Genomic DNA, 14,956 nt, shown 5'->3' on the forward strand with positions numbered 1-14,956 from the left:
GGTTTAAACCTAAATGGTTGTCAAATGAACTAATGAGACTCGTGGCAGAGAAGAAAAATGCATGAGATGCATATAAATTATCAGGCAACACAGAAGCCAATGGCAGATATAAGCTAGTCTGTAATCAAGTCACAAAGGAGATTAGGCAGATTGCGAGAAATCTTTGGCAAAAGATGCTAAGAAAAACAGCAAGGATTTCTTTACTTATATAAATTCTAAAAGGAAGGGGATGAATCGTGAAGGTGATAACAACTAGCGAGTCAACAGCAGGGATTCACAATAAGGAATGGAAACATTCCAATAGGAATCACAGGGAAAATGCTTAGAAGGATAGCTGGATGGCTTCAGGGCAGGAGGTAGAGGGTTTAAAAAATGGTTATTCCTCAGATTGGGGTTAATGTAAGAAGTGAAGTTCCCCAAAGATCAGTATTAGGCCACTGTTGTTTTTGATTTTCATAAATGACATCGATGAAGGGTGTGATGTCTAAATTTGCAGATGATATAAAGATCGGTAGAGTAGTTAATGATCACCACCCAGCAGAGCTTCTTCAGAGTGACCTAGATAGACTTCAGGGATGGTCAGAAAAATGACAGCTCTGCTTTAATCAAGCAAAGTGTAAGGTATTGCAACTGGGGAACAGTAACCCAAAAATAACTTATACACTTGGTGGAGTTGAGCTAAAGCTGGTAGTGGAGGAAAGGGAAGGGTCAAACATGAAGTTCTCTGGTTGCAAGGAAGGCCTATGGTGTCCTATCAATGATTTATCGAACAATTGCTAGCAGAGATAAGGATATCATAATCCCATTATATAAGGCTATTGTTAGACCACACTTGGAATACTTTGTTTAAGTATGGAGACTGCACCTAAAGAAAGACGTTGTGCTTTTTGAAAGGGTCCAAAGACAGGTAATTCGCCTGGTGAGATTGGCAAAAGGGCATCCATATGATCAAAGACTTCAAATATGTGGTTTGCAGAGCTTGGAAACTAGGCACCTTAGAGGAGACTTGATTGAGGTGTTTAAGGCTCTGAGAGGCATAAGTAAAATGAATGAGGATTAAATTTTCACAGTTATAATTAATTCTAGAACTAGGGGCCATAATTTCAAGTTAAGTGGGGAGACGTTTAGACTGGGTTGCAGGAAGTTTTATTTTAGCCAGCGAGTTATAAATTACTTGAATAAGTTACTTACGTGGGTGGTAAAGGCTGACAGTTTGGGGAAATTCAAAGGTCAGCTGGATAAGGGAGGAGGGGAATGAATATGTTGCCCATTTTCTTTTCTCTTATTATCTGTCTATACATTAAAAAAGTTTTCCTCGTGCAATATTTATTTGAGCCAATGGGAGAAGAGGGTGAGGCAATTATGTTACTACAAATGCAATTAATTATTGACGACTGCCTCCATAATGTTCACCAACCTCGTGCACGTGATTCTCTCTCTAACATTTGACATTGCATTGTAACGTTTTTTGTATATTAATGAAAATTGTATATTTGTATATACTGTGGTTTAGCATTTTCTAAATATTTTAATTATTTGTATAGTTTTGTAAATATTTCAGTTAAATATTTTAGTCCTGCTCTTTCGGATGCAACAATATTCCTCGTGTATTATGGAACCCAAAACAAAAGGCCTTTTCCTAAGTGACCTATGTAAATGCAGGTAAATAATTACGTAGTGATGATATTGGCTGAACTCCAGGATAGTATACACCGGCAGGTACTTCGATGAAAGCAAGGAAGACGGCGATAATTGACAGGTGAAGGCACCTCCTTTTTCTGATTGTTTTGTGTCATCGAGGAGGGGACTTAGCTTAGTTAGGGTGTTTATCCCTCCATCCCGCTGTTTTAAAATTGGAAAACGAGTTTCCAATTTAAAAACAGTGGCAAATGTGGGGAAAAACACTCTGGACATATCAACCTAGCATGGGCGGGGATAGCAGTGGCATCTGCCAATCACTGCTTTGTTCCTGTCCGTTTGTTGAAATATGGGAGGCACAACTTGTCAATCACTGTTTTGCTTGCTGCCATTTTGGAGGGTGTACACCGTTCTGGAGTTTTTACCATGATATTTATTCAACTTTGAGAATGCCGTGCTCTATAAATGCACAGGTAAATAATTACATAGGTCATTTCCTGATTAGATATCAATCAGTGTGTTTCAACAGGTGTGTCTTTTATGTAGAAAAGATTTGACTTACTCTGTATACTTCTACATTTTACTTAGAAAAGCATGCACAGTGGTGGGCAAAGTCCCCTAGTTATTATTATTATTATTTTTTAATTTTCTTCTTATTTTTTTAATTTTCTTCTTATTATTATTAATTTGTTTTTATTCTTATTCTTATTTATTTTATTTATTTATTTATTATTTATTTATTTTTGGCTGGTGCACAATAAGCCATAGTCTTCCCTGCACCATGTGGCCATTATTAATACTAATAAACTTGATAAATTTGTAGATAAACTTGAGAAGTATCAAATTTGTAGAATATGCAAAATTAATACTTTTAGAACTTCAGCATTTTAATACTACACAACAAATGCTATGTTTAGGTTTTTCATCCAGGAAACAAGGTTGCTGTGAACAATGTATCCCTGAAACTCCTTCGTGGTCAGATTACTGTCTTACTTGGTCACAATGGAGCCGGAAAATCTGTTACATTAAATATTATCACAGGTATTTTAGTATTATTAATGTGTTGTGCCAATGTAGTTTTAAGGATAGTAGTTGTTAATGAAAGTTAGCTATAATAATGTTTGTATATTGCATGTCCCAGGTAAAATAAACAACTAGACTAATTCAGTTTTTTTTTTTTTTATATATCAGCATCATCATCCTCACGTTGAGCAGAGAGGAATTTAGGGGACATTTGATTTGACGGAAAAATTTTTATGTATTTCACAAGTATAAAATTGTCGTAAAGTTGTTTTTTTTTTTTTTTTTTTTTTTTTTTTGGTAGTTGTTGACGCATTGGCTTCTGTGACCATAATGCACCTCCCAAGGTTTTTGCAGTACTTTGATCCAAGCCCGAGGCGGGATTCGAACCTCGTAAAGTTGTGCATACACAAACATTATTATACATCCGACATAGCCTCATGGTCTCTTTTTAATTTTCTTAAAAAGAAAATGAAATTACAGCTAGGAAATTACAGCTTATATCCGTTATGGTTTTCAACAGTACTTTTAAATTTTGGCTCCAGTAAATGAACTTATGATAATGTGATAAGCCTTTATCATGACAATAAATTTTCTGTAAGAAATTTGTTTATTGGGGTTTCTGGAATAATCCATCATCCATTGTAGGGATTTCAGAAAACAGAAAGGCAGATTATCAACACTCTTATCTAAATTACCAAATAAGTAACACTATATTACCAACTGAAAGATGTTCAAGATTTAGATCTAATGTTGTTGTTGTTTGGTCTTTAGGAGCATTAGCAACTAAGGCCATATTGCTCTGGGAATATGCGGTGGTCATTCCCTAACCTTTCCGTATCCTCCGTATTTGGTGGTGATGGGCTTGAACCCCGGTCTAATCAAGAAGCGTGTGCTACACGCTGCTGCTCCTTCCCACTTGGCTACAGAAGCACACTCTTCAGATCTAAAAAAAGTCAGATGAACTACTGCGACTAGTGGCAGAGAAGAAAAATGAATGAGATTATTATAAATTACCAGGGAATACTATTACCAGGAGAGCCTATAGTAAGTATAAACTAGCCTGTAATCATATTAGTAAGGGATTCGGGCATTCTAAGGCAGATTACCCAGAAGTTGTTAAGGATGCAAAGAAAAGCAACAGAGATTTCTTTGATAAGGTCACAACTATAAGGAATGGAATAAACCACATTTGTCTGCTGGATATGAATGACATAACTAATAATCTTAAATATATTTCTTGGCTGAATGCCTAAAAGTATGAAGGAGTTTAATTATGCATGGGTAATGCACACATATTATTTCTACTACCAAGGTAGTTTTAATGCATCATTTTAATTATATCTCATATTGTGAGTACCTTCACAATAAGTTGTCATGGTATTGCACTACCTTGAGTGAGCAACGCTTCACCTATGGAAAAGACTATTGTTACTTATTCTCGGTGGATACCATCCACCCAGACCGCACCATTTCGATGTTTTTTGGCCCCCTCTCTGGTGGGTGGGTGGCCCCTCTTCAGTGGCAGTAGGTACCCTCCTGTTGCAATAGTTATGAAGTATAACTCAGTTATGAAGTATAACCCAGTTATGAAGTATAACTCCACAATACGAGAGATGCCTCATGGTGTGCATGGTTTAATCTAAAATATATTTCTCGGATAAAGCCTAAGAGTATGAAGGAGTTTAATTATGCATGGGTAATGCACACACACACACACATCATTTCTATTACTAAGGTAGTTTTAATGCATTGTTTTAATTATATCTCATATTGTCAATACCTTCACAACGAGTTTCCACGGTATTGCACTACGCTGGATAAGTAATGCTTTGCCTGTAGAGAAGACTAGTATTACTTATTCTCAGCAGATACCACCACCCAGACAGTACCGATTGCAACAACGGTACCTACCCACCCACAAAAGAGGCGCCAAAAAGCCATGAAACAGTGCTGTCTGGGTGGTGGTGGTGGTCTCCAATGAGAACGGATAATAATAGTCTTCTCCATAGGTGAAGCGTTATTTATTCGAGGTTGTGCAACCATGGCAACCCGTTATGAAGGTATTCACAATATGAGATATTATTAAAATGATGTATTAAAACTACCTTGGTAGTAGAAATGATGTGTCCATTACCCAAGCATAATTAAACTCCTTCATACGCATAGGCATTTAGTCAAGAAATATATTTTAGATTAAACCACACACACCATCAGGCATCTTTCATATTATGGAGTTATACTTCATAACTGGGTTGTCACTATTGCATGTTCTAATAATCTTGTTCAGGTTACTGACCCACCCACTCACCGAAGAGGAGGTCCAGAAACCCTTGAAACGTTGTCGTCTGGGTGGTGATATCCACCAAGAATAAGTAAAAATAGTCTTCTCCATAGGTGAAGCATTACTTATTCAAGGTTGCACATTAATACTGTGGCTCATGAAGGTGAGATATAATGATATACAATATGAGATATAATTAAAACAATGCATTAAAACTACATTGTTAGTAGAAATGATGTGTGCGCATTATTACCCATGCATAATTAAACTCCTTCATACTGATGATCTTGTTCAGATTACTGACAAGTTAAATAAATATTGCACTTCAACATTCACATATCAAGAAATTTGTAGGGACAGAGATAACAAAAGTATAGCTAATTTTAATTGACTGTTAAATGATTTTATGATAACTGAAATGAAGATGGAGAAGAAATTGTTTATCCTAAAAATAAACAAGACACCTGGAACTGATGGAATCTATCCGGTTATATAATTTTATAACATGATATACATTGTTATTATTTATCTTAGGTAGCTAACAAACTGAATGAGTATTTTGATTCTAAATTTACACATGAGGAGTTATTCAGGGAGGGGAATGTCAGAGGTGTATTAAAATCTGGCAGTGAGCTAAGTGATTTTGTAATAACTGAGAGCAAAGTAGAGCAGAAATTATTGAAGGTGAATATAAGAAAGGCACCTGGGGTCAATGGGATCTATCCAGTTATATTAAAGAAGTCAGCAAAGGAAGTAAGCAAACCCTTAGCCATAATTATGAGAGCTTCCTTGGACTCAGGGAGGGTCCTCATGAACTCGAGATGTGCAAGTGTGACCCCAATTCACAAAGGAGGATCAAAGGGTGACATAAGTAATTACAGACCTGTTAGTTTACCTTCTGTTCAGGGGAAATAAATAGAAGAACTAGTTAAAGAAGCACTGCAGGATCATCTAGACAAGATTTAAGTTATAATTCGGATACAGCATGGTTTGTTAAAGGGAAGTCCTGCCTGACCAATATGATTTGGATACTATGATGTCATCACAAAGGAACTGGATGCAAAAAATAATTTTGATATCATAGACTTGAATCTTAGGAAACCTTTTGATACTGTTTCACATGGAAGACTACTGTACAAATTGGAGCAGTACGGCATTAAGGGCAAATTGCTGCAATGGATAAAGGGATGGTTGAGAATGAAAAGAACCTGGGAGTAATTGTGCAGTCAGATATGAAGTTTTCTGAGCAGTGCAGATGTTTGCAAGGGTAGCTCATGGTATCTTGTCAGTGATATACAGGAATTTTTCTAGCAGGGATAAGGATGTGATTGTCACCTTGTATAAGGCAATAGTCAGGCCACATCTTAAGTACTGTATTCTGGAGACCTCATTTTAGGAAGGATGTAGAGCTGCTGGAATGAGTACAGAGAAGGGCAACAAGATTTGTGAATGCAACAAAGGGTTGCTCTTATGAAGAACGGCTTAAGTTTTGCAATTTACAGTGTCTGAAGACTAGGCACCTGTGAGATGATCTGATTGAGGTGTATAATGCCTTGAATCGTTTGAGCGAGCCCACTGCTGATGGGATTCTTCCTCTTGCCCAGATTAATCACCTGAGGGAACATAAATTCAAATGAGGAAAGACAGTTGTGGAATAGATGTGCGGAAATTTGCCTTTAGCCTGCAGGTGGTTGATTGTTGGAAAAAACTTCCATCTGTTGTTGTAGAAGTCACCAGCTTAAATAAATTCAAGGCAGACGTAGACAAACATTTGGACCGAAGGATGGGTAAAATGGGATTTTTTTTTTTTTTTGGTTGATGCTATATAAGCTTGCTTTCTTGCATCATATGCCTCTGATAATGCTAAAAAGCAAGAGAGGTAAGTGAAGCTAGTAAGTGTTAGCTGTAATTATGAAATCATCCTTGGACTTAGGGAATGTTCCTACTGAGTAGAAATGTGAAAATGTCATCCTGTTCACAAAGGAGAGAGGGAGAGATGTCAAAGGGTGAAATGAGTAATTACAAACCCTAAGCTTAATTTATGAGAGTGGTTGGCAAGTAGTTGGTGATTAAAGTAGTAATACAGGATCCTGACAGAAATGCAATTACAGGCATACCTCGGTTAACGTTACCTCTGATAACGAAGCTTCGATATAACGAAGTCCGCAATTTCAAGCCCCATTTAACATAAAAAAAATATTCCAGTTTAATCACCTGAAATCTAAACAAACTGAAGAAATTACGGAAACCTTTGGGGCTTCTCGTGGTTGGTTCGAGAACTTTAAAAAATGGGCCAGGATTCGTAGTGTAAAATTAACAGGAGAAGCTGCAAATAAGTTTCCAGAAAAACTTAAGGAAATAATTGAAAGTGAAAATTTTCCACCAAATTTGGTGTTCAGTGTTGACGAAAGCGGTTTGTTCTGGAAACGGCTACCAACAAAAAAGCTTCATTTCTATTGAAGAAAAATCAGCTGCTGGGTTCAAAGCAGCCAAAGACCATTTAACGTTACTCTTTGGATCAAATGGCTCTGGTGATTATAAATTAAAATTGTTATTAGTTTACCATTCAGAAAATCCGAGGGCGTTAAAAGGTAACATAAAAATGAATTTACCTCTAATATGGAAAACAAATAGAAAAGCTTGGGTTACCAAGAGTTATTTACTGATTGGTTTGTTAACCACTTTTGTCCTGAAGTAAAACGGTATTGTCAAAAAAACAACTTTGAAGAAAAAGCTCTTTTGTTTTTAGACAATGCTCCAGGACATCCTACTGATCTTAACACGTTGGACACATGCATTCCTGTCAAAGTTGTGTTTCTTCCAGCAAACACAACTTCCCTGATTCAGCCATTGGATCAGGGAGTAATAGCATCATTTAAAGCTTATTATCTGCGTAGAACATTAAGCAATTTAACTGAACTAGAGGATAAAGAGGAAATGACAGTTAAAACTTTTTGGAAAAACTACACCATTAAAAACGCAATTGAAAACATTGATAGTTCTTGGAAAGAAGTCACTAAGAAATGCTTAAATGGAGTTTGGCGCAAAATATGGCCAGAAGTTGTACTAGAAGAAGAAAATAACATCCAAGAAATTAGAAATGAAGTTATCTAGATGGCTCAATCAATAGGTTGATGAAGAGGATGTTAGAAATTTATTGAATGCAGAAGATTATGGTTTTTCAGTGGAAGATTTAGAAAACCTTGTTAGCAACGAAGACAAAGATAATGAAGACGAAGTTAAAGAAGTTCCTCCCGAAAAAGTGTTAACAACCAAAGATTTAAAAAGGTGCTTAAATGACATTGAAAACGTTTTAAATTTTTTTAGTGAAAATTATCCTGATTTAGGAAGAAGTTTTATTGTTAAGCGATCAGTGTTAAATGCAATAACTCCGTATAGGCAATTGTTAAATGAAAGAGAAAAAAAAGCATAAGCAATCAACTTTAGACTCATATTTTAAAATGAGATTTCACTTTGTATGTAAGTTGACTGTTTATTTAATAATTAAAAAAAAAGCTTTTCATTTTCTTTAAGTTGGAACATATCCCTATTCTGGCCATAGTATTTTTACCTCTGAAAACGAAGTTTCGCTTAACAAAGTAATTTCGTGGAATGCATCCTATTCGTTATTCGAGGTATGCCTGTATATGGAAATTACAGCATGGATTTGTTAAGGGGAAATCTTTTTCTGAAAAGTCTGATTAGCCACTCTGAATAGTCACAAAGGAACTGAGTGTAAAAAAGAATTTTTATATCATATACCTAGCCATCACACACCTTTCAATAAAGCTTTTGATACTGTTTCATATTAATGACTATTGTGAAAATTGGAGCAGTGTTACATTATGAGCAGGTTATTGAGTAGCAGGATATGGAGTGTGATTATTAATGGATATGCTCTTCATGGATTAATGCTATTATTGGAGTCCTTCAGGGTTCACTATATTAGGCTTCTTGCTGCTTTTGGTGTTTATTAATGATATTGATGTAGGCATATAAATTTTAATTTCTAAGTTTTTTGAGATAATACAAAGGTGAGCAGGGCGGTTAATAACAGTAGCCAGGATATGCTACTCCAATAAGACTTGGATAAATTAAGCAGCATATGGGCCGAAAAATGGTAAACAAGGTTTAATACACTATCTTGCATTGATGAATGCCATTTGGGTAGCAGTAATCACAGAATAACATACTACCTAAGAGAGTGGAGAATGAAAAAGACCTAGGGATGGTCGTACAGTCTGACATGAAGTTCTCTGTATAGTGCAGACAGGCTGCCAGAGTAGCTTATGGTATTCTGATAATGATATACAGAGATTTTTCTATCAGGGATAAAGCAATGATTATTTCATTATGTAAGGCTTTGGCAAAGCTGCATTTTGAATACTACATGCCTTATTTTAAGAAGAATGTGGATCCTTTGGAGCATGTCCAGAGAAGAGCAACAAGATTAGTCAGGGACAATATTTGTCTTATAAAGAAAGACTTGAGTGCTGTAAATTGCATCTGGAAACTGTGTTTAAAGCCTTGAATGAGTTCAGTAAACAAAATACTTATGATATTTGGTACACTTCCTAAGATGATACACATAAAAGAATATAAATTTAAATTCGATAGAATGGTTGCAGAACAGATGTGTGAAAATTTTTCTTTCAGCCCAGAGAGTAATTGATTTTTGGAATTAACTTTCATCTGGTGTTTTGGAAGTGAGTAGTTTTAATAAATTTAAAGGCAGATTATATAAATTATTGGAAGTGGTTGAAAATTGAAGTTGGCAACTTTTTTTTCATTTATTTTATATTTTGGCTGATGTTATTTAATCATGCTTCCTTCCATTATTTTGTCAATACTGTATTTAAATTTTCTGTTTATACTCCAGGATGACTGCTTGGTTAGAGTTCATAAGATAGAGTGAGAGAGAGAAAATACAAGTATAGTGTGGTATTTAGCAGTCATGTGGGCTTAAAGCACAGTCATTCATAGCATGTACTGTAATCAATCATATACCTGACACTGCCACTTGGCAATAGAAGCTGTACTAATACTTCTTATTTAAGTATAAAGAGATATTAATACTTAAATAATAAGTATTAATATCTTTTAAGAGATGAAGAGATAAGTGTAGTTAATTAGGCAATATTATCATTAGTATTAGTAGAGGCATATATAGCATCAGCCAAAAAAAAAAAAAAAACACCTTCCCCTTTTACCCATCCATTAACTCCAAATATTTGTCTAGTTCTGCCTTGAATTTATTTAAGATATCAACTTCTACGACAGATGGAAGTTTGTTCCAGCAGTCAACCATATGCTGGCTAAAAGCAAACTTCTGCAAATTTTTCTACAACTATCTTTCCTCATTTGAATTTATGGCCTCCCTCAGGAGACTGAGCTGGGCAAGAGGAAGAATCCCATCAGCATTGAGCTTGCTCAAACCATTCAAGGCATTATACACCTCAATGAGATCACCTCACAGGTGCCTAGTCTCCAGACACTGTAATTTGCAAAACTTAAAATCTTTCTTTGTAAGAGCACCCCTTTGTTCCATTCACAAATCTTGTTGCCCTTCCCTGTACTCATTCAAGCAGCTCTACATCACTCCCTTCCTAAAATGAGGCCTCCAGGCCTATATACAGTACTCATGACCATTGCCTTATACAAGGGGATAATCACATCCTTATCCCTGCTAGAAAAATTCCTGTATGTCATTAACAAAACATCATGAGCTACTCTCTGACTGCACTGCTCCGAAAATTTCATGTCTGACTGCACAATTACCCCCAAATCCTTTTCATTATATACAAATGTCAGTGTAGTACCATGCAGTTCATACGTTATGCCGGGGTTACTCCTACCTATATGCAGTACTTTACATTTGTCAATGTTTAACTTCAGTTGCCACCTCTCAGCCCATCTGCTCAACTTTTCTAGATCCTGTTGCAATAGTGCTACCATTAGTGTCATTAACAACCCTGCCAACCTTTGTATTGCCTGCAAACTCAAGAATTAAGCCTGATATACCTTCATCAATATCATGGACAAATACAGAAAACAGCAATGAGCCCAAGAAGGACCTCGCTAATAACATTAGTCCACTGATTACCACTCTGTCTTCTCCCACTCAACCATCCCTTTATCCATAGCATCAACTTGCCCTTAATGCCATACTGCTCCAACTTATACAGTATTTTTTTCCAACGGCAACAGTATCAAAATCTTTCCTGAATTACAAATATATGATATCAAAATTATTTTTTGTATCTAGTTCCATTGTGACTTCATTGTAGTATCCAGTCAAATTGGTCAGACAAGCCTTCACCTCGACAAAACCATGCTGTGTCTGAACTATAATTGCAGTCTTGTCTAGATGATTCTGCAGTGTTTCTTTAACCAGTGCTTCCATTAATTTCCCCAGAAAAAAAGTTAAACTAACAGGTCTCTAATTACTTGTGCCACCCTTTGACTCCCTTTGTGAATTGGGGTCACATTTGCACATATCCAGAAAATGGGGACCTCCACTGAGTCCAAGGAAGTTCTCATTATAATGGCTAAGGGTATGCTTATGTGCTTCGCTGCCTCCTTTAATATAATTGGATAGATCCTACTACCCCCAGGTGCCTTTCTTATGTGTAACTTCAACAATTTCTCCTCCACTGTGCTCTCAGTTGTTACAAAATCATTTAGCTCCCTGCCAGAGTTTGATAAACTTCTGGCATTACCCTTCCTAACTATCTTCTCATTTGTGTATGCAAATGCAAAATAGTCATTCAGGCCCTCAACACTCAAAAAATTGTTATAAATTGGACAGATCTGATTCATCCTGCTTACGGCTTGAGTTTACATAAATAAAAAAACTCTTTGCTGTTTTTCTTTGCATCCTTTGCCAAAGATTTCTTGTAATCTGCCTTTGTTTGCCTAACCTCTTTTGGTACTTGAATACACACCAGCTTATATCTATCATATGCTTCTGTGTCACCTGATAATTTATATGCATCCCATGCATTTTTCCTCTCTGCCACGAGTCTCATTAGTTCATCTGACCTCCATTTAGGCCTAAACCTTGAACAGTATTTTTGTGGCGCTTCCGTAGCCAGGTGGGCAGGAGCAGCAGTGTGTAGCACATGCTTCTTGATTAGACTGGGGTTCAAGCCCATGAGCCACCAAATACGGAGGATGCAGAAAAAGTCAAGGAATGACCACCACATATCCCCGGAGCAATACGGCCTTAGTTGCTAATGCTCCTAAAAACCAAAAAATAACAAATAATAACAGTATTTTTTCGTAGGGACAAAATGCCTAGTAGCTTCCAAAATTACTTTCTTGAATGTTTCCCATTTAGAATTTGCTGTTGATAACATCATCAGTTGATCCCACTGTATAGAACCTAAAAAACTCTGAGACCTCTGTAGTCACCTTTATGAAAGCTAAAAACGCTTCTATTTACCTCTGACGGTAGTTATATCTTTGAGTAAATCCCACATCAGCACACTGTGATCACTGCCACCTAGTGGTTCCTTTATCTTCTGATTCTTAATGCATGAAGAATCACTACTGATAATCAGATCCAGGTATTACTCTATCTGGTTGCCTCTCGAACATGCTGCTGTAGAAACAAGTCATCCAATAAATCCAAAAAAGCCTTGCTAGTGTGCGAGTGACCAACTCAGAAGGCCCAGTCAATATCTGGGAAATTAAAATCCTCCATTATAAGACAATCTGATTTACTAGCCAACACTAATTCTCTGTACACTTGTTCATTATACTCATCAGAATCATTAGACCACTTCGACTCTTGATTTTGCTTTCCCAGTGCTTATATCACACCAAACTGATTCAACATTGCACTGTCCATTCATTTCAACTGGATGCACTTCTGTCGATTATGTGTTTCTAACTAAAAACATAATCCCTTTTTCCCTCCTATTCTGTCTATCCTTCCTGTACACACTATACTCCTCAAATTCCAATTCTGCATTCCTTATAACTGTGACACCACGTTTCTGATATCCCAACATTATCTGCCTTTGATGTTTTGACTAACACCTCAAATTCATCAAATTTATTTTCTAAACTCCTAGCATACATTTATTTTCTAAACTCCTACTAGTGTACATGCAAGTATACATGCACCTGTTCTTATTCTTAGCTACCCTAACACAGCGCATATATTTACTTGTTCTGCAATCACTGCCAGCAGTCCCTGAATTCCCCAGCAACTTGCTTTCCAGGCTGCTGCTCATTCCAGTATAAGCAGTGCACAAATCACTTTCACCCCTGCCAGCAGCTACTGTTAATCTGTCCGTCCATGTATCCCCCCAAGCTAGCAGTTTTCCGATCCATCCACCTAACACTACTTTGATAGCATCAGCAAATATTCTTGCACCCTTTCTATTTAAGTGTAGCCACTCCCTGTAGAAGCAGTCTCTCCTGTTAACAAGCATAGACCAGTCTTAGAAAAATTCCACCCCATGAGCCCTGCATGATCTCTCTAGGGCCGAATTAATTGACAAGGCTCTCATCATATACTCCCTCCTATCTTTTTTGGCAGAATTGCAGACACTTTCAAATTCAATCCGAACTCATGGTTTTTTTTTAACTTTGACCTGTACTTGTTAAGTAATTCTGCCGTTCTCCTACTCTTAATGTCATTAGTACCAATGTATACAATATCACTTTTTTCCCCCCTTAAAAGATGATATCTGCTCTACAACATCATCAACTTTTCCCCCTGGCAGACATACCCTTTTCCTTTTCCACCTATACTTTTCTTCTCAATATATTCCCCAATTTCCTGACAATAGAGTCACCGACTACAACTAGTTCCTGTGGGACCCGTGCATTCTGCCTCGGGGATTGCCGCTGTGCTGCCCGATGATCAAGTGCAAGCTCTGGCATTGATATGGGCTGCTGAGAGCACAATGGTTCCCCCAATTTAAGTTCTTCGAGGGCATCTTCCCTGTTCTTCAAGCTCTCCTAAAGGCCCATAACAACTCTGAGTTGGTGCCTAACTTCTTAACACTCCTTACATTGAGCACACACACAAAGACATCCCCCCCTCGGCAATATCATGTCCCTTTCCTGATAGCTCCACAAACATCAAACAAGCAGTACATTTCAAAAGGCTGTGATTAAGAGGACCATCAACCCCCCCTTCAGTATTAGCATTAGCATTAGTAGAGGCATTTGATGCAAGAAAGCAAGCTTATGCAGCATCAGCCAAATATATATATATATATATATTTGAGTTAAGTTATAATGTATAACATGAAATGAAAGCTAGTAAGATAGCTTCTCAAGAAAAACCAAAAACCTATACGGGTGCCCAACGTAACCTGGAAAAAATATATATGTGCCAAAAATAAGCAATACAAATGTACAATTAAAATGTTAATTATAGGCGATATGATACATTGAAAGGGACTTTTTCAAGGGCTAACCCTTTCAATGTATCAACCATATCAATCAATGTATCAATTGGATCTGTGACGAATTAATATTATATATTAGAAATAATATTATTTCTAATATATAATAGATATATATATATATATATATATATATATATCCAAAGTATGTAAAATGCATAAATGAATATAATCAATAAACTGAATATAATAAATATACCAAATTTAATTTAATAAACCAACACAGAACCGATTAATGCCATCTTATAAGATTAAACATTACATCCGTTATATCGTACGGGTTTTATTTTTTTCGGTATACACTATAACCTGCTAAATTTTGATTATAATTACACCATTAGACTGTACCACTATAACTAACATCTTAAATAATATATATCGCCTCCGTAGCCAGGTGGGCAGGAGCAGCAGTACATAGCACACGCTTCTTATATATATATATATATATATATATGTGTGTGTATATGTGGCACCTCCGTAGCCAGGTGGACAGGAGCAGCAGTGCATAGCACAGGCTTCTTGATTAGACCGGGGTTAGAGCCCGTGAGCACTAAATACGGAGGATGCGGAAAGGTCGTGGAATGACCAC

At 36.6% G+C, this 14,956-nt stretch overlaps 1 protein-coding gene across 1 annotated transcript in view; it reads left to right on the forward strand.

Annotated features, from left to right (window-relative positions):
* LOC150088380 (phospholipid-transporting ATPase ABCA3-like) overlaps positions 1-14,956 on the forward strand; it is a 433,767-nt gene that overhangs the window by 152,896 nt on the left and 265,915 nt on the right. Inside the window, exon 10 of the mRNA XM_090370142.1 lies at positions 2,556-2,679. Within this exon, the coding sequence (XP_090226268.1) occupies positions 2,556-2,679 (124 nt within the window). The remainder of the gene's footprint in view (positions 1-2,555; positions 2,680-14,956) is intronic.

This window comes from Mastigoproctus giganteus, chromosome 3, assembly GCF_048544385.1.
Source record: "Mastigoproctus giganteus isolate SK-2022 chromosome 3, ASM4854438v1, whole genome shotgun sequence".
Lineage (NCBI taxonomy): Eukaryota > Metazoa > Arthropoda > Arachnida > Uropygi > Thelyphonidae > Mastigoproctus > Mastigoproctus giganteus.